At 36.1% G+C, this 26,557-nt stretch overlaps 1 protein-coding gene across 2 annotated transcripts in view; it reads left to right on the forward strand.

Annotated features, from left to right (window-relative positions):
* The window catches only part of Septin7 (septin 7), a 60,051-nt gene that overhangs the window by 10,559 nt on the left and 22,935 nt on the right, over window positions 1–26,557 (forward strand). The window contains exons 2-4 of one of the 2 annotated variants that reach the window (XM_038321774.2): window positions 7,544–7,548; window positions 9,367–9,469; window positions 18,508–18,614. In XM_038321774.2, coding sequence (XP_038177702.1) covers window positions 7,544–7,548; window positions 9,367–9,469; window positions 18,508–18,614 — 215 coding nt within the window. The remainder of the gene's footprint in view (window positions 1–7,543; window positions 7,549–9,366; window positions 9,470–18,507; window positions 18,615–26,557) is intronic. The other variant, XM_038321775.2, reaches the window with a different exon arrangement.

Here is a 26,557-nt window from a genome sequence, read left to right on the forward strand (position 1 = left end):
CAGATCTCTGTGAATTCGAAGCCAGTCTGGTCTACAGAGTGAATTCCAGGACAGGCACCAAAGCTACACAGAGAAACCCTGTCTAAAAAAACAAAAACCAGGGACTGGAGAAATGGCTTCGAGGTTAAGAACATTGCCTGCTCTTCCAAAGGTCCTGAGTTCAACTCCCAGCAACCACATGGTGGCTCACAACCATCTGTAATGGGGTCTGGTGCCTTCTTCTGGCCTGCAGGCATGCACACAGACAGAATATTGTATACATAATAAATAAATATATAAAACAAAACAAACAAACAACGGACATGCATATATAGCATGAAATGATCATCTACTTTGGTATTGGCCAGGATTAAAGGGAATGCCAATTGAATCTTTGGTATTTGATAATTTTTTTAAAAATACGATATCATGTAACCCAGGTTTTTCTTAAACATACTACATAGTAGAGGCTAACTTGAAATCTGGATCATGCCCAACAGCTTCATGCTGGGATTTCAGACATGTACCACCACCCTAGCTCAATTAACAGTATCTTTTAATCTGTGATGAACATTTTTTAGTACAGCTTGGGGGTTTTATTGCTTGCTTGATTGAAGGATGGGTTTTCTAAGTCTAGTTGGTTCCTGGAGATGTATTTAACAAATTAGAATCTAGCTAAGATAAATCTGCTAAAGTGAATATACAACTAAGCAGCAGTTTATCTGCCTTGCTTTACTGATATTATAACTTGTTGTCTTTTTTTAAAAGATTTATTTATATTATGTATACAACATTCTGCCTCCACGTATGCCCGCACACCAGAGGAGGGCGCCAGATCTCCTTATGGGTGTATGTGAGCCACCATGTGGTTGCTGGGAATTAAACTCAGGACCTCTGGAAGAGCAGCCAGTGCTCTTAACCTCTGAGTCATCTCTCCAGCCCCCTAACTTTTTGTCTTTTGAGACAGGGTTTTTCTGTGTGTTCTTGGCTATCTTGGAACTCTCTCTGTATACCATGCTGGCCTCAAACTCACAGAGATCCTCCTGCCTCTGTCTCCTAGTGCTGGGATTAAAGGTGTCCACCACCACCGCCCGGCCATCTGATAAATTTATTCCTCTACTTTCCTTGTATTCTCATCATGGTTAAGCTGAAGGTTTCTTCTTCCTTTGTAGTCTAATGACTTGATCAAAATAAAAAAAGTCTGATTTACCTGTTAAAAGGTAAGCTCATGGTGGTTTTTGATGTATGTGGCTTCATTTTCTTTCTATGAATTTTTAAAAGTGGAGATGCTTCTGATTCTTTGGCAAAAACTTGGGAGATGGCAGTAAAAAGAATTGTCACTAAGTCAAGCTAGTAAAACAACACTGGTGTTAACATTGGGGTATTATTTTAGATTGTTACTATTTTTATTTCATTTTTTATATTTGTTTATTGTGGTTATAGGCATACTGGGGGGGGGGCAGAGGACAGCTTGCAGGAATTGGTTCTCTTTCCACAATGTAGGTTTTGGGGGATTAAGCTTATTATGTCTTCATGCTTACTAGCAAGTACCTTTACCCACAGAGCCATCTAGCTGGCTGGCTGTTAGTTAACTTTTTTTTAAAAAAATTGCCACAATGATGATGGCTTATGGTTTCGTTTCTTTGGTCTGACTCAAATATATGCACGTGTGAACACACACACACATTTAATTTTTTAAGTTACTATAAAACATTTCCAATTAGAAGCAGCATTTATATTCCTACCAGGAATTTATGAGAGTTAGGGTTTACTGTGTACTCACTTACAGATTTATAGAAGCAACCCTCTTCCCTTTTTTTGAGGCTAGTTCTCTTTATGGAATCCTGGGACTTGCTTTGTAGACAGTGCTGGCTCCCAGCTTGTGAATCCTCTTGCCTCTGCCTTCTGAGAACAAAGTTAATCATACAAGATATGTGTAGTGGGAAACTGAGGACATCCTGTATGCTGAGCGCACACTACCACTGAGTTTGTCCTCAACCTCATCTATCATTTTAGAGGCCTTATGGGTCCTGGAGCATGTGCTTCTTTTGATAAACCTTAAAAAGATTGTACATTCTAGTTTCCTCATTGTTCCATTTGTGGTCCCTTAATTCAGCTTTAAGTGCCAGTTCTCATGAGCCTTGTCCTTTTGTATGTTCTTTACAGAGAATAGTTTCAGATAAATCCTAAATTTGTTATTGTACACCCAAGTTACAGGTTGCTATTGGAAAAAAAAAGAACACATTACTTCAAGTTCACATTCAAAGATTTGTGGTCTTCAGCCTTAATTAGGTGAATGGATTACTTTACTGTCCCCTAGCTGATTTTTAAAATGTTTTGTTTTGTTTTTGTTTGTTTGCTTTGGCATTACTCAGGATTGAGCAAGGGCCTTGTGCGTACTAGGCTTTCCACAGCTAACTTGCATCTTATTCAGCCTTCTGAACTTTTGATTTTAAGATAAGGGTCTCACTAAGTTTCTGAATCTGTCCTTGAATTCACTTTAGCCTAGGTAGACCTTGAACCTGTATTCTTCCTGCCTTAGCCTCCGGAGTAGTTGTGCCACCAGACTTGACTCCTTACCCTTTCTCCTGTTGTTTCTGTTTTCACATCTTTGTCTCTTGAAAATCTAGTCTTTCCTCTCTCAAGATTAGAAGGTGGTTTTATTCCAGGTTTAAAGAAAACCACTTCCTTCACTGTATAAACATCTGTGTCCTTACTTACCCTCTTCAGTCACTTATTTTCTTTGTCTTTTCTATAGCATTTAAACAGGTACAAATGATCTGCCTTTCTTTTTTGATGTCTACAGCCCTCTCTTGACTTGGGCCGTCCTCTACCTTAGGTGGTGATGGTGGGATTCTGGTGTTGGTTCTTGGCTAGTTCCCACCGTATTTAGACTCATACCTTTCACACCATTTACATGATGCCTTAAAATGTTAATATTTGCCCGTTCTTTTAATTCCTGGGTGTTTTGTTTTTCAAGGCAGGGTTTCTCTGTGTTGTCCTGACTGCTGAAACTTGCTGCAAACCATGCTGGCCTCAATCTCAGAGATCTGCCTGCCTTGGCCTCTTGAGTGCTGGGATTCAAGGTGTGCGCCACCAGTGGCCAGCTACAGTTTTCTCTTTTTATATAGTCCACTGCCCATCTAGAACATTTATCTTCCATAAGGTCCGTTGGTACATTAAATTCAAAAGATTTGGCATTTACTAATTTGTATTAGTAATGGTATTAGTATTAATACTACTTGTATTACTAAATGACAACTATTTGCTCAAACCTGAAATCAGAAATCCAAGACTTAGCACTCCTCCTACAGGTTAGTTATAGAAATTCTTCCGCTAGCTCCTTGGCATATAGTCCAGTATACCATCCAATAGAAATTTAGTGCAAGTTGGTGCTGCAAGAGTGCTCAGTGGTTAAGAGCACTTTACTTTTTTTTCAGAGAATTCTGTTTACTTTCCACACTGGGCAGTTTACAACCACCTGTCACTTCTAACTTCAGGTGATTTGAAGCCCTCTTTTGGTGTTTGTGGACATGCATGTGCATGTGACATGTACATACAGACACACATAGGAATGAGAAGAAAAATGAATGTTAGTTCAATACATCAGTTATATTTGTAACCCTATCACGAGCCTAAAATGTGCAGCAGAACATCAGGAATGACAGAGAACCCACGTCAGCATTATGGAAATCAAGAACTGACTCCTAAAAGTTGACTAACATGAGAGACATGAAATCCACATGTTTGTCCTCACATGCACACAATAAATTTACAGTATTTTAAAAAATTGCCCATCATAGTAAAAACTGATTGGAGGTATGCAAAATAGCACACAAACCTGTAAAATACTTAAGGGAGGGTAGGAGATATGCCTGTATAATCCTGTAATATTATAGTGTTTGTGTTGTTTACGTTTAATATAGGTATTTGTAAATCATTTATATAAAAATATTTACACCATTTAAATGGTGGATGAACATTTTTTTTAACTTGGCTATATGACCTTAGGAATTTGTCTAAGCAAGTGCCTGAAAGTTGTAGTTAGGTGTATTACGTAATGCTAAGGGCATTAAGTAGTAGACAAGTAAATTTCTTTGGTACTGTCTTTTTATAATCTGTGATTGGTTTTCATAATTTAATTAAAGAGTTAATTATTTTTTCAGTGGAGGTTTCACTGTGTTGCCTGGGCTGCCCTTGAGCCCAAGTGCTGAACTGATTGTGCTGCTGCACTTTCCTTAGGGGCTAGGACTGCAGGTGTGTACCTTTGCTTGCCCCTTTTTTTTCATATTTAGAATTAATTTAAACTTTTGGAGGTAAATTTAATTAGTTTATCATTGTGTAAAACAATATGTAATGCACATATATGCTAAAATCTGAAGATTGAATTTAAAACCGTGTAGGAAAGACTAATATTGCTGTGACCTTTGCATCTTGGTAATGTGGTATTTTTTTCTTAACTGCAATTGCAAAGGGAGAAGTAGAATTCTGGATATGTTATGATGCTTTGGGTTATACATTGTTGTTATTAAACATTTTAGGTTTTTTTTTTTTTTTTTTTTTTTTTTTTGACAGGATTTCTCTGTATAACAGTCCCAGCTGTCCTGGAATTCACTTTGTAGATCAAGGCTGGCCTTGAACTTAGAGATCTCGCCTGTCTCTGTGTCCTGTCTATTTTGTTCTTCAAGTATTTTTGATTCCTAGAAATAGAGTTAAATAAATCCAACACAGACATGTGCAGTGTTGTATTTTATTTCCACCAATAACAGAATTGTTCATTTTCCCTTTAATAAATTTGATATAGAAATTGTAAATGAACTAAAATATTTTTAAAATACAAGCTGTTATAAGAGATCTGTGTTGCTTTTTATATAACTGGCTTGAGATCAATGAGTACCTTCATGACCCCATAGTATTTTGGTGGAAGCCTAGGTGAAAAATCATGTATTTATTTATATTTTCATGATTATAAATTTCATAATTTCATCGCTCACGCGTGCATACACACCAACACCCACACCTGCCCACCCACCCACCATTTACTTGGCCAGAGATTGTGTTTCATTCTGGCACAGTGATTATAAAGACTTTCAGAGTTAAAAACTAGAAATTGTTTTTAAAGTTCAGGGTAAGGAAAGAGTCTTATGAGATAAAAAGTTATCTCCCTTAGTTACAAATAGTGTTAGTATATCCTTTAAACTGTATTTGGTGCCAGGTTTTTTTTGTGCTGGAGCCAGGTGTTCCAGACGTTAGCTTTTGTATATTCTGGGATGTTTACATGCATATTCTGAGAAATTTTTTTTTTTTTTTTTTGGCAGCAAGTAGCCAAACTACTTTATCATTTATCTTTGGACAAAATTTCTTCTGAAGAAATTTGTTTTGAAAGCGTGATCATTCACTTTTTTGGAGGCTATCAGTTGTGAATTCATATTTTGTTAGGATTGTAGAGAAAATTTGTATTTCAGAAACTAGTCACACAGGAACTAGTAAGTTAAAGGTTCTAAATAATTTAAGGCTAATCACATGGATAAAACGGTATACTTTAAATCAGCTTAATCACTTTCTCACTGTGTTACTAAGACTGGCCTTGTTAAAAGGTAGCTAAAATTATTTCCAATTTTATAGACATATTTTTTCATTGGGTGCAACACAGTTAAAAGGCCGCCACCCTTCCTTGCAGTCATCTTAGTTTTCTTCCCATCTTCCTGGCAGATCTTTCTTCCCATCTTTCTCAGCCTTAATTGTCAGCCCAAATTGTTATAGTGCTCCAGTTCTTGGCCCTGGATCCCCTTTGCGGACCAGACTGACCTTGAACTCACTGAGATCCATCTGCCCTCTGCTTCCCTAGTGCTGGAATTAAAGACATGCACCACCACTGCCCTGCAGGATCCTCTTCTCTTTATTATTTATAGTTTCTTTTGGGGAATCCAATCTCTTTCCAGTGTACATGTGCAGATGACTTATTTTCAGCACTAGCCAACCCTGGAATTTCCTTAGTCATGTTTAAGATTGTGTACCGGTCCTGTTTTGAATATAGTAGACAGTTCAAACTTAACATGCTTAAAGCTATTGTTGATTTTGGCTCTCACTACTCAGTCTTCCTCTTCCATTGTACTATTTTCATAATTGCCACCAGTCATTGAGTCGTTCAAGGCAAAACCAGTAGTTATCCTTGTTTTTTTTCCCTTTCACTGATGCCCAATTCATTAGCAATATTCCACCAACTCAGCCTTCAAAAATATATTTCTAATCCTTAAAATCTCTTACTGCTTCTTAGTAGCTTAATTTAATTTACTCTTTGTGGTATTATTGCAGTAGTTTTCTTAGTTCTTAAGCCACTTCACTTAACAGTGAAAGCTATCTTTAAAAAGCTAATCAGGTCACTTTCTTGTGCAAAACCCTCCAGTGGTTCCGCCCCCATGTCTAAAATAATATTCAAACTTTCTTTGACTGAATCCCACATGATTTGGCCCCTGCCTGCCTGCCTGCCTGCCTCTCTGACCTCATTTCCTATCCTTTTGTCTCTTTCCTGTGTTATAGATCACATACTTTCTTTTTTTGTTCCTGAAAGTGCCAGATTTATTCCTAGTTTATGGTCCTTTCTGTTAGCTAGAATGCTTCCTGCCTTTTGTTAATTCAACCCCAAAACAGTACTGATTATGAACCAAAGACTTGAGGAAAAGACAGTAAATAAGACACAGGTACATACTCGTAGGTGTTTATGCCTTTTCGTCTGTGGTGGGTTTCTTGAAATGACAAAAGAAAGGGATAGTTGTGGAGATGTTTCAGTTCTGCACGTGCAGTGTGTGTGTGTGTGTAAGAGAGAGAGAGAGAAAGAGAGAGAGAGACTGAGACTGTGTTTTTGAAATTTTGCTGTCACTTATTAAATTGCGAATACCCTAACTGCCTAAAGTTGAAGTACCTTGCACAAGTGTAAACTTGTATCTTTCACAGGGAGTTTATCTTACTGTTGTGTTTTCTTCTCTGTACTCTTGCAGTTTTCACTTTCTTAGTATGGTATGGCATATCATTTTTTTTTCCTACGGTCTACATGTCTTTTAAGTCTGAGTTCACAGAATTTGAAATGCATCATTGTATGAAAAGATTTTAACTAAAATGTTAAGCTGGGTTGTTGACTGACAACACAAAAGCTGTATGAAATTTATAGTGTACCTTTCCAAAACATATGCCTACTTATTTTGCGGCATTTTCTCTAAGATACGGTATAGTAATTGGCCTTAATTAAAAGATAGGAGGTCTTTTTATATTTCTAAGGGAAATGTAAAAACTACTAAAGATATGAAAATATTATTTTGGCATGCATAGGAAAGAATGTCTTCAATTTATTTTAATCTCTTTTATTAATTTACTTTTAAGTCATTGAGTTATATGTAAGTAATTTTAACTTCTTTTCTATATTTTGCTGTGTTCCAATGGATCTGCTACTCCTGCTTGAACTGAATGTGCCACTACAATTTGTGGAATTCCTCACATGCTGTCTTCTGTGAATTTGTTCTGCTGGAATCTGGAACACTGGAATGATGGAAATGTTTCCATTACAAAGTAGCTGTGAGTACACTACATAATTTATGCAAAACCTTGTTAATAGTCTAAATTTATCTTGTGATTAGATGAAATATGATCTTTAAGGAAGCATTTAACTTACAACATTGCTTTAGCTCCACTCATAATAGGCTTTCAGATACTTGGCTCTGAAATACTGTATTATGGTCAGTTTGCTAATCATGTTCAAAATTAGCTTTTAATGAGCTGGCTTGACTTACAACATTAGGCTTAAAAATTAGTTAATTTTAATGGCAAGGATGAAAGTTGTGGTATAGCTATAAATGTGATATGTAGTAGGAGGAACGGGCTGCTTGTCGTCCCAGCCAGGCCCTTTGTTCCGTCCCGCCCGGCTAGCTTACACCCGAAATAATTACACAAAAACTGTATTCATTTAAAATTCATTTAAACACTGCCTGGCCCATTATTTCTAGCCTCTTATTGGCTAACTCTCATATATTAGTTTAACCCATCCAGTAATGTGTATCGCCACTTGACTGTGGCTTACCTGCATGAGTCTAACCAGCATCTGTCTTGGGGAGGAGAATCATGGCGTCTGCCACATTGCCCTTCTTCCCAGAATTCTGTTTTGTCTTTCCTCCTACTGGAGTTCCGCCCCATCAACTAGCCAAGGCAGTTTCTTTAATAACCAATAAAAGCAGCACAAATACAGTAGGGCCCATACACCAGTGATACCAGTGAAGAGTGCAGACTCTGTTTAAACCCAGATGTGTTGGAGTAATGCTCTTCTATTACAAGTTGTTTTATGACTAGGATTTAAATATGTCAGAGACTTAGGAGACATATGTGCCTCTTGAGAGTATTTTGCCACAATATTTAAAGATGACTATTTCTAAAGTAAAATTAAGCAGTAAATCAACTACACACGTGATGTAACTGAACAGTTGTTTTCACCAGTGGGTCAATTAAGAATCAGACTTACTTTACCAATGTAGAATTAAATTTAAAAAAATTACTCATGAAATGATTGTTTGGGTCATCGAAGAATAAGAACTCCATGTAGCTAACATAATTATGGTTTACTTTAAATCCTGATACATTTCATTTCATGAAGATGGAGGTAGTAACATCATGGGTAACCTTGAAGTGACCCAAATGGGCCTGGGATTACAGCTTGAAAGACACGTGCCTACTGACATTGATTTTGAAAATCTTCAAAATTTACAGAAAAGAGCTGGGCGGTGGTGGCACATGCCTTTAATCCTACCCCTCAAGAGGCAGAAGCAGGCAGATCGTGTGAGTTTGAGGTCAGCCTGGTTTACAAGAGTTAGTTCCAGGACAGGCACCAAAGCTACGCAGAGAAACCCTGTCTCGGAAAAACAAAAACACCAACAAAAAAAGATTTACAGAAAAGAATTGCTTTAACCACAATTTTTTTATTTTATGAGTCAAGATCAATTTCAAGAAGCTCGTGAGGATGGAAATTAGTCAGTGTAAAGAAAGGTTCTTAGTGTACACTTAGGGGGTTGAATTTTTCCATAGTTGGAATTTGTCATTTTGTTCCTTGTTACTAGATTACTGTCAAATGAAATCTTTGCTCTGAAACAAGTTTCATTAATTCTTCATGCTTGGATTTTAATAATCATTTTATTTTCAATTCATGTTCAATTTAGTCTATACATTTTGCAATTAATGTTTTTATTGTGACAATATAAACTTTGATTTGCTGTGAATAATACTTTATAATTATTATAATTATATAATTATAATTTAAAAAATAGTTTATATAATTAAAAATTTTTGAGATAAGAATGAGGGAATTTGAAATGTTTATTGGTACATGGTTCTTTTTACCTTCCTCAGCAACCGAAGAACCTTGAGGGCTATGTGGGATTTGCCAACCTCCCAAATCAAGTGTACAGAAAATCTGTGAAAAGAGGATTTGAATTCACACTTATGGTAGTAGGTGAGATAATTTCTTACTAATACGGAGTTTTGGTCTTTATCAACTTTGGATGAATTTAAGAAATAATATCTCAAATAACTAGTGAATGTATGTCATTTTATCTTATGTAGAAATGTTTAAAAATTTAGCTTAGTTGCATAATAGAATTTGTATCTCCTCTTTCTCCTTCCTTTTCCTTCAACACCTTTGGTAGAAACTGAAAATTGAGAAATGATGGGCAGTTGTGGTGGATCAGAACAATGATTCTTTCCAAGTGATAATGCTAAGAAAGGAAGGAATCAAATAGCTCCTTATTATTACAGTATATATTTGCTTTCTGGCTAATAACCTTCAGTGAAGTTGTGTCACATGAGCATTTAAGTTAAATGAGTATTTGCTTTAAGTTTTGCAAAGAAAGGTAGGATAAAAGGTAATAATTCAAATGATTGCCTTTAAAATTGCACTAGTGTGTGGATGTTGCAGGGAAATGTGATTCTCCTTGTTTTCTTTGTTTATTTTAATTTTATTTATATTTTATGTATGAGTGCTCTGCATGTATGCCTTCATACCAGAAGAGGGCATCAGATCTTATTATAAATGGTTTTGAGCCACCATGTGGGTGTTGGGAATTAAACTCAGGACCTCTGGAAGAGCAGCCAGTGCTCTTCACTGCTGAGCCTTATCTCTAGTTCTCTCCCTGTTTTCTAATTCATCTGTGAGTACTTTGCTCTGCTTTATAATCCATTTGAAGATATTGTTAAGGGTTATTTTGCATTTAGGTTGGTTAATGGCATTATTGTGTATAAAGAAACAGCCTGTACTTTTATGACCTGGGTAAGATTACTAATCTCAGTGACAGTCTTACTCTTAAGTGATGATTTTCATTGGTTACATAGGCTGACTTTAGACTTTAGTAAAATCAGTAAAAAATATTTTCCTATTGTTTTAAGAAGGTGAAAGCAGGATTGCGAATGAACTATTTTTGACAAAATTGAGTCTATATTCAACTTAAACAGTGTATATTGTTTTGCTAATCATGTTTTACAACGGTTTTTAATTTGCTATTAAGTTACTAAATTAACTGTGAAGCACTCTTTACTGAGGGGAACAGTGTTTTTTCTGTGTTGATTACTATTGGTTAATTTTTTTTTATTTTGGAAGTTGCATTTATTATAACAGTTCATGTAGTTAAAGCACTACAGTTTGCTTGTTTGTTTTTTGAGCACAACAGTTTTTACTCAATACTGTTGGTGTAGTGGTTTGAGTGAAAATGTCCCGCATAGGCTTATATATCTGAATATTTGGTTCCAGGTTGGTAGTATGGTACTGTTTGGGAAGGTTTAGGAGGTGTGGCCTTACTGGAGGAAGAAGTTGCTGGGGGCAGACTTTGAGAGTTTAAAGCTTCATGATATTTGCAGTTTGCTCTGTATGCTGTGAAGCTTGTGGTTAAGGATGTGAGCTCTCAGTTTCCTGCTTGAGCTGTCTTGCCTCCCTGCCATGATGGATTCTCTGGAACTGGAAGCCTTTCTTTCGGAAAGTTACCTTAGTAGTTGTGTTTCATCACAGCAAGGCCAGTTAACTTGGTTGATGCTGCTTGGGTAGAAGTATTGTACATGCAGCTCTGGAGCAGAGATGAGACTGCACAGATGGGTTCAGTCTACTTTTTCTTCTCTAGGTTGGCAACTTGGTAATTGTATATGAAGAAACACTACATCTTTTGTTTGAGATGTCACTAATTTTAAAAAGGTTTTATATTAGAATTTTAGTTTAATGAATAGCTTTTGAATATGTGTTTAGTAGAATATCATCTGTGGTCATTTAAATGCGATGTCCCTTATAGTCTCAAGCATTTGATCTCTACTTTATGGTACTGTTGGGGGGAAGTCTAGGAAGTGTAGCTCCCCTGAGGAACTCTGTCACTAGAGGCAGGCTTTGAGAGCTTAAGGTCTCACCTGCTCCTAGTTGCTTCTCTGCTTCGTATTTGTGCTTCAAAATGTGGGCTCTCAGCTTACTGTCCAGCTGTGCCTGCTGCCATGATTTCCCTTTTATCATAGACTCTAACCTTCTTTAACCAGAGCCCAAATAAACTCTTCCTTAAGTTAACGCTTCCTTAAGTTAACTTGGTCATGGTGTTTTATCATAGCAACAGAGAAGTGACTAATACACTCAATTTGCTTTTGTTTTTTTAAAATAAACACCCGTCCAGAGGTGGCACTGCCCACAATGGGTTGGGCACTTCCATACCATCTGTTGAAATCAAGAAAGTGCCCCACAGAGTTGATGGCAGCCTTTTCTCAATTGAGGTAGTCTCCTCTCAGATGACCTTCCCCTTAAAATGAATAAAACAAAAAACTAACCAGTACAAAATCTGATGGTGAGTGCCATATGGTTGATATAAAATTTGTGTTATTTTTCTAATTTGGGGTGGGTAGGTTGTTGGGTGGGTGAGGAGGCTAAAGTCATCTGATACTGATTTTTTTTAGAGGAAATATGCATTCTCTTGATGCATCTTATTTATGAGCTTTTCTGATGAATCCTTTAATGAAATTCACTTTGTTTGGTTTTCTTTTTATAGGGTCTCAAGTATCTGGTCATGAACTTAGTCTGTAGCTGTTCTAGTTTGTTCTCTATTGCTTTCTATAAACATCATGGTCAAAAAACAGAAACCAAACTTGGGGAGCAAAGGGTTTATTTTCACTTTTGTTTACAGCTTATAGCCCATCATGAAAGGAAGTCAGGTCAGGAGCTGAAGTAGAGGCCAGGAAGGATTACTACTTATTAGATTGCTTCTTGTGACTTGTTTAGATTTCTTTTTTCTACAATCCAAGTTCATCTGCTCGGGTTGGTATCACCCACAGTAGGCTGTGTCCTATATCAATTATTAATGAAGAAACTGCTCCACAGATTTGCCTGTAGGACAGTCTGATGGAGACCTTTTCCAAATTAAAATTCCTTTCTCTTCCCCAATGATTTTAACTTGTGACAAATTGACAAAAAACGAACCGAACAAGACAGTAACAGAGTCTGGTCTTGAGCTCATTCTCCTACTTCAGCCTGCTGAATCCTTAGGTACCTGTGCCCAGCTGGAATACGGCTTTTGTTTTTCTTTTTCATAAGGTCTCTCACTTATATGTCCAGAGCCATATCTCTTTTTTGATTTCAGATCCAATCAAATTGACATCTAAGGTTAACAGTCACACTGCTTTTTCATCATTTATGTTTCAGGCATTTGTTTATTATGTATGTTAAGTCATTATCCTATACTCATTTCAGATATGAAATTAAGGCATTAGATTAGCTTACTTGCTCATAGTTGCAGATCCGTTTTTTTCCATAATTAATATCCATGAAGAGGCTCATATAAGAAAAAGGAGTATATATTAATGCTCAGTTGAATACACTGAAGCCAGTATAGCTGGAGAATTCTTTTTTGCAAATCTTTGTTTAAAAATTAATTAAAAACCATTATCAGGCTGAATGTGGTGATAACACTTGGGATACAGAGACAAGAAGATTTCTAAGTTTGAAACCAGCCCAGACTACGCAGTGAGACACTGTCTCAAATAAAAAGAACATAAGCAAAATACCACCACCATCAAGAATCAATGCCAGGTTTGTCACATAATAAAGCAGTGCAGGTCAGTGTTCATTGAGACGTGTCTCATTCTTGATGGCTGTGGGATCAAATATATCTCTATTTGTGCTTCCCTAGACAAGTGACTCTACACATGAGGGCTTCCACTAAATTGAGTTCTACACCTCGCTAAATCATATTTAGTAGTAAATCTCATATCTGGTGAAAAAAAGGAGTCCAAAAAATATATCCTATATAAAGCACATACTAGATAAAGCTATGAATTATATGTCAGTCTTAAGCCTGTGTTTTTTTGAGACAGGATTTTTCTGTGTAGCAGCCCTTGCTGTCTTGGAACTTGCTTTATAGACCAGGCTGGCCTCAACTACTATAGGCATGCACCACCATGCCTGGCTTAAGCCTGTTTTTACTAGTACATTTTCATGACTTAATTTTAAGATCCAGAACTGAAGAAGGACACTTAAAAGAAATCGCACACTAGCTCAGAATTGAAAAATAGATGGTTATTTATTTAGAGGTAGACTCACAAATCAGAATCCTCTGCTTGAACGGTGATCAGAAACTGAATGTGTAGAGCTCTATCTTACTGTTTTCATTTGTATTTCCTTAATATGAAATAGTCTGCTTTATCATATACTTTATTTGCCACTTGTATGTCTTATTTGTATCTGGTAAAGTATTTAGTCCATTTTAAATCACTTTTCCCCCATTCAGTTTTAAAATGTCCTTATATATCTTTTAGATAATAGTCTTTTATCAGGTAGGTATGTATAAACATGGTTTTTTTTGTATGTATGTGTGTGTATGTGTGCGTGCATGTTTGTTTGTGTGTAGGTGTTTTGCTTTTTCATTCTATTTTCATTGCTTTTCACAGAGCTGAAGTATTAGATTTGAGTACAGTCCAGTTTATCAGTGATTGTTTTCATGAGCCCCACCTTTAGTGTTCTAAGAAGTCATTGCTGTGTCAAGGTCATCTAGGTTTACTCTTACATTATATTATCTACCCTGAGGTTTGTAGTTTTGCATTTTAAAATAGGGCTATTGTCTATTTGGGGTTAATTTTTTTGTGTGTGCGTGTGAAATGTGTGGAGATTCACTTTTTAGTGAATTACGTATGAGTAGTCAAGTATAACACATGCAGTCGTTTCAGTACTATCTGCAGAATGGCTTTTTAACTCAGAAGTATGCTTTTATTCCTCTGTATAAGATTGACTGACCCTGGCCGGGCGGTGGTGGCGCACGCCTTTAATCCCAGCACTCGGGAGGCAGAGGCAGGCGGATCTCTGAGTTTGAGGCCAGCCTGGTCTACAAGAGCTAGCTCCAGGACAGGCTCTAGAAACTACAGGGAAACCCTGTCTCGAAAAACAAAAAACAAAAACAAAAAAACAAAAACAAATAAAAATCTTGTCTGAAACAAGCAGTTTTTCTATTTTAGACCCCTTCTCTCCTTTTCTCGCCTGATTGATCTGACTTGGAGTGCTATGCTTTCAACAGATGGCATGTGTTATGCAGTTTGATGGCATATTAATAGTACTCTGTTAGTCTTTTTCTTACTGTACAATTACGAATAATAATAATCCCATTTTTTATTTCTAATTAATTTGAATTTTTCTTTCTTATTCTCAGTGTAGTTGGTGGCCTGTTGATTTTGAAGGCCCTTTTGGGTAGCTCACTTAGTTTTGTTAAATTTTTTTTCTTTTTTTCTCTTTTTTTAATTTGGAAAGGGTGAGATCCTGCCATAGCCATTATTTTGCTTTGTGTTTAGTTTACTCTTTTCTAGATCATATGTTGAAAAGGTCATTTTTTGAATCTGATCATTTTTATGTAAGCATTTATGACTGACAATTCCCTCGCACTGACTTTCTCAGTGCCATAAGATTGGCACACTGTGTTGTCGTTTTTGTTTTTCTCTGTATGTAGTTTACTCTCCCTTATAGTTTCCTTCTTGATCCTTTGGTTACATGAGAGAGAGTATGTTGATTAAATTCTAAATATCTGTAAATTTTTCAGTTTTTATTTTAATTTTATGTATTGTACCTAGACTCATGTGACCATGCATGTGGAGGCCAGCAGTTGACCCCAGGTGTCAGCCTAGACTCACTGATTGGCTAGACTACCTGGTGATCCCCAGGGACACTCATGTCTCTGCCTCCCTCCCCAGTATCACATCCTGCTTTTACATGGTTCCCGGGGATCACACTCTTGTCTTTGCGTTTTCAATGCAAAGTACTTTGCTCACTGAGCTGTCTCCACAGCCTCAGTTTTATTTAATTTTGGTGAGAAATATGTTTTCATTTCAGTTTTTTTTTTCCCTCAAAGTCTGAACTCAGAAGTAGATGCTCTTAACAAGGACAGTTTATGTCTCTTGGCAGTGTGTTCCTGGCTTCCTTCATTCTCTTAGCTATTTTGCATGCTTAGTGTGTTGTTCTTCAGGGCATTACGTCAGCATTTTTGTTGCAAGACACATGGAATAACAAGATGCTAAATTTTGGGTGTTTTGTTCCTGGACTTTTTAACTTCTTTGTATAGGGGCTTTCTGATAATATTTTGGTGGACATCATCTTTACAGAGATTGAAAAACTTTTTTTAGTCCTCAACGAATGACGCACAGAAGTATCTGTCAGGCCAGCTATATCTTTTTTCTTTTTTTTAAATAACCAAGTTGAAAATACTTAGATTAAAAATCCGCAAACAGACTTGTGCTTCCTCTCTCCAGTTCTTCATGGCCTGTAACGAGATTGTCCCTTACTCAACAGCAGGAGCACTCTGCCATGGATCAGTTCATGAATAACCTTGTCGTACCCACCACTGACTCAGACCAGCACAATCCTTCCACTCTTCACGCAGAGCATCAGCAGCCACTTGTGTGGCCATGTGCTCCTCAGAAGTTAGGGGGTTTCTCACAGCAGGTGGCTACATCTTCACACAGCCAGACACCTAGGAGGCACCACAAAGAACATACTTTAGTATTTTTAAAGGCATATAAAGACTTTTAGTCATTCCTAGAAAATGTTTACTTTATACTTGAGCAAAATGCCTATTAGTCACCTGGGTTCAGTGTCTTGTCTATATTGTTAGGTCTGCTTTGGTTACAATATAGCTCAGATCTTATTATTTCCTTAGATTATTGCCCATCTAGTTGTTCTGTTACGGGATCTGTTTGGAGCCAACACAACTCACACACCAAGTCAATGCAGATGACAAAAACTTACTGTAATCAAGTTGCTACTGATTGATCAGGGCTGCAGAATAGACTCAGGAGCTGAACTGTGACTCCAAGCCAGAATGTAAGAATTTTTAAACCTGAAAACCACAAACATCTGTGCCAAGTTACACATTTTCCACCAATCAGGATTCAGGGATTAGGGACTGTCCTATGAACATTTCCCTATATGGTTGATTTACTTAAATGTCTTGTCCACAATTCATGTCTCACCTTGTCAGCCAAGATGTCAGTTATCCAGGGAGGTCTTGGGAACTTAAACTTTATTTGACCCTTATGTAAAATGGAAGTTCTATCCAAAATGACTTCAGTTTGGTTCCTTCTTACAGCTCTGTTTATGATTGAAGTGTCCAGCTATAATTATAGAACTATTCACCTTTAACAGTTTACTTTACATGCTTTGAAATTTTGCTATTTGGTATCTGTATGTTTATAAGTGTTTGTGAATTGATACTTTTTAAACATACAAGGTTTTTTTTTTTTTACTGTACTAACAGTTTTGACTTATGTATTTTGTGTGATAGTAGCATGACTATTCTACCTCTTTTGCATGGAGTGTCTTTCCAGCCTGTTTGTGTTGTTAGTTCTAAAGTAACTCCTTTATAGCTCCCATGTTGTAATTGTACAATACTTTATCCATTTGAGTCTAGAAAATTCAAATGTAAATATCAGTGAAGAACTTACACCATTCTATTTGTTTTCTGGATTTCTTATAGCTGTAACAATCTTAACCTCTTTTGTGAGCTATTATAAACAGAACCCAGCCTGCATATTTAAATGTATTATTTCAAAGCATGCCTGTTATTTATTGTGTATTAATTAGTAAAGATAAATGCATGACCTGTTACATCAATCATCATTATATTTTAGAACATATTTAACCTTGTATAATGTTTACCATAAAGCTGTGTATGTTTTGAAAAAACTGGTATGGCTGGTACTATATACTAAGCATAAAAAAATTAAAGATACCACAGTAGAAATCATGCCCTAACCTTTTCTCTTCTTGTTGGGCATGTGCATGGATGTGCAAGTACCCTTGAGGCTAGAGGCATTGGATCCCCTTGAACTGGAGTTACAGACAGTTGTAGGCTACCTGACATGGGTATAGGGCACCTATTTGGTTCATTTGCAAGAGCAGTAAATGCTTTTAACCACTACTACAGTATCTTTCTAGTCCCGGATTTCCATGTTTTAATGTCCTTAGTCATTCACTATTGTCTATAGTAAAGATTAGTACTTTTACTCTTTCATGAAGCAGTGATATATAAACTTTTTTTTCTTAATGTGACTGTCTTTGGTCACTAAAACACATTTTTGTTGAAGTGTCAGTTACAGTATTAGATGTTACTTTTTTAAAAGATGGGTGTAAATTATTAAACATTTAAAAACCCTTTGACAGTGTGGAATTTATTTGGTCAATGTTTCTTCCTATGGCTGTGGTATATTCCTTTACAGAGCCAGGCAGTGGTGGCGCCCGCCTTTAATCCCAGCACTTGGTAGGCAGAGGCAGGCGGATCTCTGTGAGTTTGAGACCAGCCTGGTCTACAAGAGCTAGTTCTAGGACAGGCTCTAAATCTACAGAGAAACCCTGTCTTGAAAAAGCAAGGAAAAAAAACTTGACAGATCAACAATAAGAAGTGTTTATTTGGGGTCACAGTCCATTGGAGCAGGGAAGGCCTGGTGTCAGAAGCTTCAGGCAGCTGGTCATTGCAGCCAGGCAGGACTTCCTCTCACCTAGCTTCCTTTTATATTCCTTTAAGGTTCTTTATGTCTGTTATTCAAATCAAATAATCCTTCACAGACATGCCCAGAGGCTAACCTAATCTAAGTAAACTGGAAATTTGTCTTCTAGGTGATTCCAGGTCCTATTAGGGTGATTACCCTAGCCCACGCCTAGTGTGAAACTAAGGACAAACATATTTTTTCTAAGGCCTGTTCTTTTCTGAAGGGAAATAAATGTAGGAGCAGTGGATCTGGAGAGGAGAGGTGGTGCACAGAACTGGGAGGAGTAGATGTATAAGAGAAGAATAAATAAAGAGGAAAAAAAGTTTTTTCTTACATAATGTCTTGATATTTTTGATTGTGAGTTTATTCTTTAATTGTTGAACCATCTTTCCAGCCCTAATATGGAGTTTTTATAGTATATTTGAATGTCACTAACTAGTGAAACACTAGCATTATTATATTTGTTGTATAATTTGGCTGAGTTTGACAGGTTTTTCTTCTTTTTTTTTTTAGGTGAATCTGGACTAGGAAAGTCAACATTAATCAACTCATTGTTCCTCACAGATTTATATTCTCCAGAGTATCCAGGGCCTTCTCATAGAATAAAAAAGACTGTACAGGTATGTATGTTATTGTTGTTAGCACACAACACATCCATTTTATTTGGTGTCTAGAAGTAGATTCATATTTAACTTTTAGTAGAAAGTGTTAAACATGGCTTGATTAAACTAAAACAAAAACACATATACATGATCAGAGGTATTATCCTGACTAGAACCTGCCATAAGTGATCTGATGACCCTCCTAGAAATTGCATTGTGATATAGGAGTAACTCTGGAGTTGTGTTGTTCATTATGATACACTCTTTGCACATATGACTAAGGTCAAAACAATAAATTTAATAAAATGTAGAATGCAATTTCTCAATTACATCATAAACATCTCAAGTGCTCTGTAGCTCCATGTGCTAACTGGTTCTTTTTTTGGACAGCCATATATAAAACATTTCCCCTATTGGCAGTGAGTTAATACCATATGATAACTAAATGGCAGTGGTAACTATGTAAGACTGCCAAACTATATATGGTCCAATTTCCACCTCTTAGTCTTACAATACATGCTGATGAGCTGAGATCTTACTAAATATATAGTTCCTGGTCTTGTATGTGTGAGGTCAGACTGGACTTCTGCATTTCTAACAGGATCCCAAGTAGTGTGGATGCTGCTGGTTGGTGGAACACACTTTATAAACAAGGTCTAGACTCTAGAGCAGTGGTTCTCAACCTTCCTAATGCTGCAACCCTTTAATATAGGTTTAACAACCCTTCTCGTGTTGTGGTGACCCCCAACCATAAAATTATTTTGTTGCTATTTTATAACTGTAATTTTCCTACTGTTCTGTATCCTAATGTAAATATCTGAAGTGCAGGATATCTGATACATGACTCCAAAAGGGGTTGTAACCACAGGTTGGGAACCACTGCTCTAGACTTTAAATTTGTACTTTGCAACACAATAGCTTGTTGCTCCTGAGCTTTTGTAATAAGTGTATTCCAAATTGAGATATTCTACAAGTGTAAAATGTATTTCATGATTTTCAACACTTAGCATGTAGAAAAAAAGAATCTAACTTCTCATTGGTTTTTGTCTATTTGCTTGTTGTTTTGTTTTGTTTTGTTTGTTTGCTTGTTTAAAGGGTAGTCCTGAGCTGTCCTCTAACTCAGAGATACACCTGCCTTTGCATTTACTCCCAGTGCTTGGATTAAAGGCGTGCACTACCACCATTCTGCTCTTTCATTGTTTTTGTATCAACTATATTTAAAGTGGCTACTGAAAAATTTAAATCTGCTTATGTGGATCACCGTATACTTTTCTTTGGTAGCACTGCTCCAACTGCTGCTTCAAAGCTTATTGGTGGGCTGATAAGTAAGATATGGCACATTGTTGAGGCACGTTATACCACTATACAAGATGGAAGGGCAGAAATATGCATATCATACTGCTTGGTGCATTTGATTAAGGAGTGTTTTTGTGAAGAAAATACTGTATTTCTCATTTAGCTTAGAGAGGGAATAAAATGTAACATTTAAATTACAAACAGAAAAATGTTCCTAAGAATGTGAGCCTACATGGCTTATTTTGTGGTTAATATTGAAGATTTTAATCTTAAAGAAGAAAAACTTATCTTCAAAATGTAGATCTTAATATTGAACTTCAGAAAACTTGGACATTTATAGTGTCTAAGTTCAGATGTATTTGGTATAAAATAATCTGCTAGATATTGTCATGGATTTACAAAAACTATTCTTGGTTAGGTAATTTTTTGAGTTCTCATTGTTGTTCTAACTTGTAGATAGCTAATTCCAAATCTGCATCAGTAATGATTTTTGAGACAGACTGTGCTGTGCCCTGAGATCATGCTATCAATAAATGAAAGAGACAAGTTTCAAATCTGAACTGTTTATACACACACACACACGCTGTAGGTGTTTAATGACTGTTAGTTGAATAGACTAATCAGTTCTTTAAAAAAAAAAAAAGGACTAGCTTTTCTTTTCCTGCTACTTTATGAATAATGATGCACTATCAGTTTTATAAGTTTGCAATTCTGATTTATTTTGCTAAATGGCAGTCTAAGGTGGTCGAGACATGTCTTCCACTGGCTGGAAGTTTGCTTAGGCTATGTTGTCTGTCCAGTGAACCTTGGGTGTATTCGTGGCTCCACTGTTCAGCATTGGCATCGCAAATACACACTGCTGCACCTGAGTGGCTTTTTTACATGGATTTTGGAGAATCAAATTCAGGTCCTTTTGCTCCTGTGGCAAGTACTTTACTGACAGTTTTCTCCCCGCCCCTAGAAATGAGGAATATTCTAGCAAAAGTTACTGGGTGTTTTAATAGATAAAAATATTAACATGTAATTTGGGGATTTAAGACAAATATATTTGACAAAACATTTATTGAGATATTATGGTTATTTTGTTATTCTACAAATTTTAGAAGCATCTTTTAAGTAGGATTCATAAGACATAGCTGTCACTGATTTTCTATAGTAGTGTGATATTTTTTCCTTTTGTCCTTTTTATTTAGTTTTGTTCTGAAAATCATCCCCTCCCCAAAGAAAAGCACCTCACCTCTCTAGATTGATTATTTTGAACTTCATGAAGGTTTATTCTTGAATCTGATTTCTTTCACTGAGAATTATTTTTCTCACTTGTTTTTTTTTTTTTTTTTTTTTTATTTTACTTGTTCTATCTTATTACTGGGTAGTATTGTGGGAGTTCAGCCCCTTTAGCCAATGACATTTGGGGTGACTAGCCTATGGGTCTGGCTTTCTCTAAATGCTTGACCAGATAAAACTGAGGAGGGGGTAGCATGCTCTTTCTTGGGTGGTCAGAGCAGGGGCAAACCTTGTGGTTGGTCTGCATCACCCTTGAGAAAAACGGCCTGACAAGGGCAGCTGGATCAGTAGCAGTTTAAACCTTGTTCTGTATTCATGAGTCTGTTTTTCCGTTGTACCCCTTAATAAATTGTTAACTAGACTTTAGTGAATTTTCACTTCACTTGGCACCCAATGTGGGAATAGAAAAAAGGGGGATAGATAGGATAATAAGGTAGATTATTGTATCTACTTGTAAACTAAAATAGTAGCTATCAGTCTTAGATAATTTGCATTGGTATGGATTCTTGTATATTGATGCAAATATAAAATTATTTTTCTATTCCTGTCCAGGATAATTTGTGTATTGATATAAATTCAAAATTGTATTTATCATTTTGAATATAATATTCCTACTTCTGTCTAAAATATTTTTATATATTAATACAAATGTAAAGTTTTTGTCATACTGTATGTATGTTTCCATTTCTGTTTAGGATATTTTGTAATTTGATGCAAATTAAGGATATTTTTGTCATTGCATTATATATTCCTATCTCTGAATAAGATACTTTTATATATTGTCACGATTTTGAGGTCACTGTTCTTATGTTGTACATCTGTTTAAAGACTGCTTCTTTTTATAATATGAAGCTTTATTCTTTAAGCTATATAGGTTATTAAGAATTATAAGATAATAGTTACTCATGTTTGTCATACTTACATTATGTTAGTTTTTCTAGATGCATAAAGATGTATTCCATAAAGCTAGGTAATCTTCAGACTCTTTAAAGACCTATAGAATATGGCATTTAAATGTTTTAATAACTTAGGATTCTGTTGATGTGAGGCTCAACTGCTCCTGGCAGCACCGATCAGCATACTCCTGAGAGAATGGTGGGCACTGAAGACCCTCCATATGGAGCTTGTTTTCTTCTTGGCAAAACCAGCCTATTGGGCAGAAAACTGTCCTTGCCTCTACTGCTGACAGCATGCTGTCCAGTCCAGACAAGCAGTATACAAGGAAAAGCAATTGTTGAACATTGCCAAGACAGGGTAGGACAGTCTTTCAAATTTTCCTGCTTCTAAAAATGGTCTTGTCAGATATTCTAGGCCCGTAACCAAAGTTGGATGCCCCAACATTGCAGAGAAACGTTGGGTGACTGTCCAGGCAGCCAGCTGTTTCTTGCATTTCTTGCATCTTTTGGAAATCGCTTGCACTTCCTACTTAACTCAGGTAATACTACTTTCCTTCTCAGGTCTTTGATGAGGTTGAAGACTAGATAGTTACAGTTTTTGTAGAAATATATCACAGCATGTCCTTTTTGTTTTGGATAAACATTTAGGTTTCTGTTTTTTATTCATGTAAATGTCCTGTTGTATATGTGTGTGTAAAGACAAAGACATTTCACTTTTTTCATCTGTTTCCATTTGTAGTTCAGTTGAGCAGGTCTTCTTTACTCATTGGCTACTTAGGTTTCATTGAACTGCTTTGGTCATTTTAATATTTCCTGACTTTTTCTTTCTTATTTCCAGGAGTTCTTTATCTAGATATGAATCCCTGACATTTTAAACATTTCAGTGTCTTATTCCCGGCTATGATCTATTTAGAAAGCTGAAACTTTTACTCATTTACTCTCAGGGAGACATACCATAGACATACCATAGAAAAGAGTCAAGAGGCCTGAATGTAGTTAGAATATGATCATCCTTTGCAGCCTCTTGGCTCCCCCATCCCTCAGCCCAGCAGTCTAGCAGATAATCTGTCCTTGATGTAATAAATTGCCTCAGTAGAGGGTTTGATCTACCATTATTGTATCCCATTTTATAAATATAGGCATACTCCCTGGAGTTTTGAAAGACAAATGTCTGTGGCTTTTGTGATGTGAAGGATTTTTAGTACATTTCCAGTTGTCAGAAAATGAAAGAAGAAAAATCCTCTCCTATAATGTGACCAAAGAGTAAAACCCTAATAAATAATACCACAGTGCCAGTCTCCTTCCTGAATGTTATATTTATAGGAAATTGTGTTTTGAGGGAGAGATTTGTTGACATTTATGGTCTTGGAAGATTACTAAGTATGTAAACTAATAGAGAACCAATTCTGAGATCTCTGTTCCTTATTGAAGGTCTCACTTGAACTCTGAGGTTAATTCTTAAATCTCCTGTGTTTGCTTGAGGACCTCTACGGAGCATTTCCAGATGTGAGCAGACTCTAGGCCTGGCTTTCTCTATACTATTGTTCTCAGTGTGAGTGTATATCAGATGAGGTAAAACCAAATAATTTGCATTTCTTTTAAATTCTCAAGTTGTTGTACTCACAAAGTTGAGTATTTACATACTCCTGGACTATTGTAAACTGCTTTCAGTTTATTTCAGGGAGAAGGTCAGAGAGGGAAATGTTTCTCCTTAGTACTTTTTTTTTTTTTTTTTTTTTTTTTTTGGTTTTTCGAGACAGGGTTTCTCTGCAGCTTTTTTTTTTAGAGCCTGTCCTGGAACTAGCTCTTGTAGACCAGGCTGGCCTCGAACTCACAGAGATCCGCCTGCCTCTGCCTCCCGAGTGCTGGGATTAAAGGTGTGCGCCACCACCGCCCGGCTCTCCTTAGTACTTTTAAGGATTTTACAGAGTGAATGCAATATTGCCTAATTACTTCTCTCTTGGTTGATATGTTTTTTCCCAGTAAATTATTAAAATTAAAGAAAAGGGAAAAATACATAGTTGTGCTCTTCTTGTTCTTATTTCAAATATAGATTCCAATATTGACAAATTTTAACAAACTATATCATAGTATACATATATAGTTATTACATTTTATTTCATATTTTTATTGTTTTTTAAAAATGGTTATTTTTTTGTCACTGTAAGATTGTGAACTATCTTTCCTTGATAGGGAAACTATCTTTTATTTCAGATTTTAATTTATTGATTGGCAAATTTATGTTGATATACTGTAGAATGTTTTCTTGGTGTAAAGTTTTGTATATCACTTTAGACGTCATTTTATAGTGATACAGGTGAAGTAGCTGTGCAATTTCTGGAGGTGAGAAAAATTGAAAGCAATAAGTTGTACTCTTAAATAAAACTCTTCAGATTTGTGGACTTCTTGAAAAGTTTTCATAGAGCACAGTTAAATGTTCCTGTAGATAATCCTCCTTTTTTGGTTTTTGAGCCAGTTGTTTGCATGAACATTTTAGTGCTTTGCATACTAGGTTTGGCTGTACAGTAACGAAGGACACAGCATTCTCAAGGATCTCTAGTGGGAAAACAGAAAATATGGAATCACACAATGCTGCTGTTCGTAAGGTGCCTTTCAGAATTGGTGAAGTGGTGTGATGGCAGCAGGCAGGAGCAGTGAAGAGGGGTGATAGCTGTGCAGATACTTATACACGAATATTCCCAGGATCCCTGTGCTAGCCTGTAATTTACTTCCTGGGTGTTCAGATTACAATGTTATGCTGTCACACCCAGATCTTTTTCACTTTATGTTTTCTAAAGAAATATTTGAGGTATTATTAAATGGAATATTCCCTGTCTTTGAGTCAAGTAAATGCATCAGGCTGTCTGTTCAGAGCTTTGGCCTTGCTGCAACTTCTTAAAGAAGTATGAGTAAAGGTGTAAATCCTTGACAGAAATTTTTTTTTTAACCTTTTCTTCAATACGGTTTTCAATTAAATAACACATTTATGTTAATAAATACCTTGTGAACATGAGATTAAATAGTTTAATGTACTTGGTAGTCCTTTCAGTTTTAAAACCGAATAATAAATATTGAAGGCTTGACTTGCTCCTAGATTGAAAAACTACAATTTTAAAATAGTGGTATCTTTGATTTGTTGGATGTAGAGAATCAAAACATGCCTCAATAAATCAACAACACACATAAACAATATGAGATCTAGTTTTACTTAGTTTCTAGAAACCATAGCAGAAAATGCCCTTGCTTCATTTCTTTGTATCACTTCATTCCATTGGCATTAAGTTATACATTTAATCTTGGACAACTCTTGAGATGTTTAGAATATGCTGATGTGACCTGCTTAAGAAGAGTGCGTGGGAAAGTGACCATTTGGAACAAATTGTTTGAAAACTTTGAAATTCCTGGGTTTGTATTAGTTTGTTTTTCATGGATCCCGTGAGGATACTTGCAAAACCAGATGATATGATAAAATTGGATACTGTGAATGACATTAGATTTTTTTGAATCTTTTCCATTTGTTGCTGACTTCTTTGTATTTGATCATTTATTGATACACCAAATTTCATAGGCCAGAAACAGAAATCTTTATAAACAGACTTACCAAAGTACCTAAAAGCTTCATTTTTCAACAAATTGAACTTTTTTTGAAAATGGTACTGAGGCCTTGAAAATGCTAAATAATCACTTTGTCACTTTACGTACAGACTCCGTGCCTAATCTTTGTTAATACAAAAACAGTCTTAAAATACAAGCGAATTAGGATATGTTATTAATATATGCTATTACTGAAAGAGTAATAGGACTTATTAATGAGAAAACCAGAAATGGTTTGGAGTACATTTATTATGTGTGTGTGATGTGTATGTACACCATGTACACGGTGCCTTCAGAGGTTGAGAAGAGGTTGTCAGGTCTCTTGGAACTGGAGTTAGTTGCAGGCTTCGATGTGACTGATAGCAACCAAACTTGGTTCTTTGGCAACAAGTACTCTTAACTGCTGAGCCATCCATTTTTCTAGGCTCTGTTAATTTCTTTTAATTACATATTTCATTAATGAATAACTCTTATGAAAGAACTAGGAATGAATTCAAGATTTTTTGAGATATAGATTTGATCAGATTATCCTTTGACTAAAGAACCATAAAAAAGCTAAAGTATGAACTTCTTGATAATCTAACATTGATGAATAGTTAAAACTTTGTTCATTGGTATTTAGTTTTTAATCTATATAGAGTTCATACTTAGTAATATTTAATTAATACTTTTAAATATTCAGATTGCCCGTAGATAAATATGCGTATGCTTGGGATACTCAATTTTCACCAATAACATAAGCCAAGAGCAAAACAGTTTGAAGAATATTGATTTGGACTTTTCTGAGAGCTAGGAAGCATGCCTTCCATAGACGTGCATGTCTGAATTACTGGCTTTCTTTACCCCAATTTCAGTAGCTTCTGATAATAAGCTACTTTTATCAAAAAACTC

This window comes from Arvicola amphibius, chromosome 3 (genome assembly GCF_903992535.2).
Source record: "Arvicola amphibius chromosome 3, mArvAmp1.2, whole genome shotgun sequence".
NCBI classification, from domain to species: Eukaryota; Metazoa; Chordata; class Mammalia; order Rodentia; family Cricetidae; genus Arvicola; species Arvicola amphibius.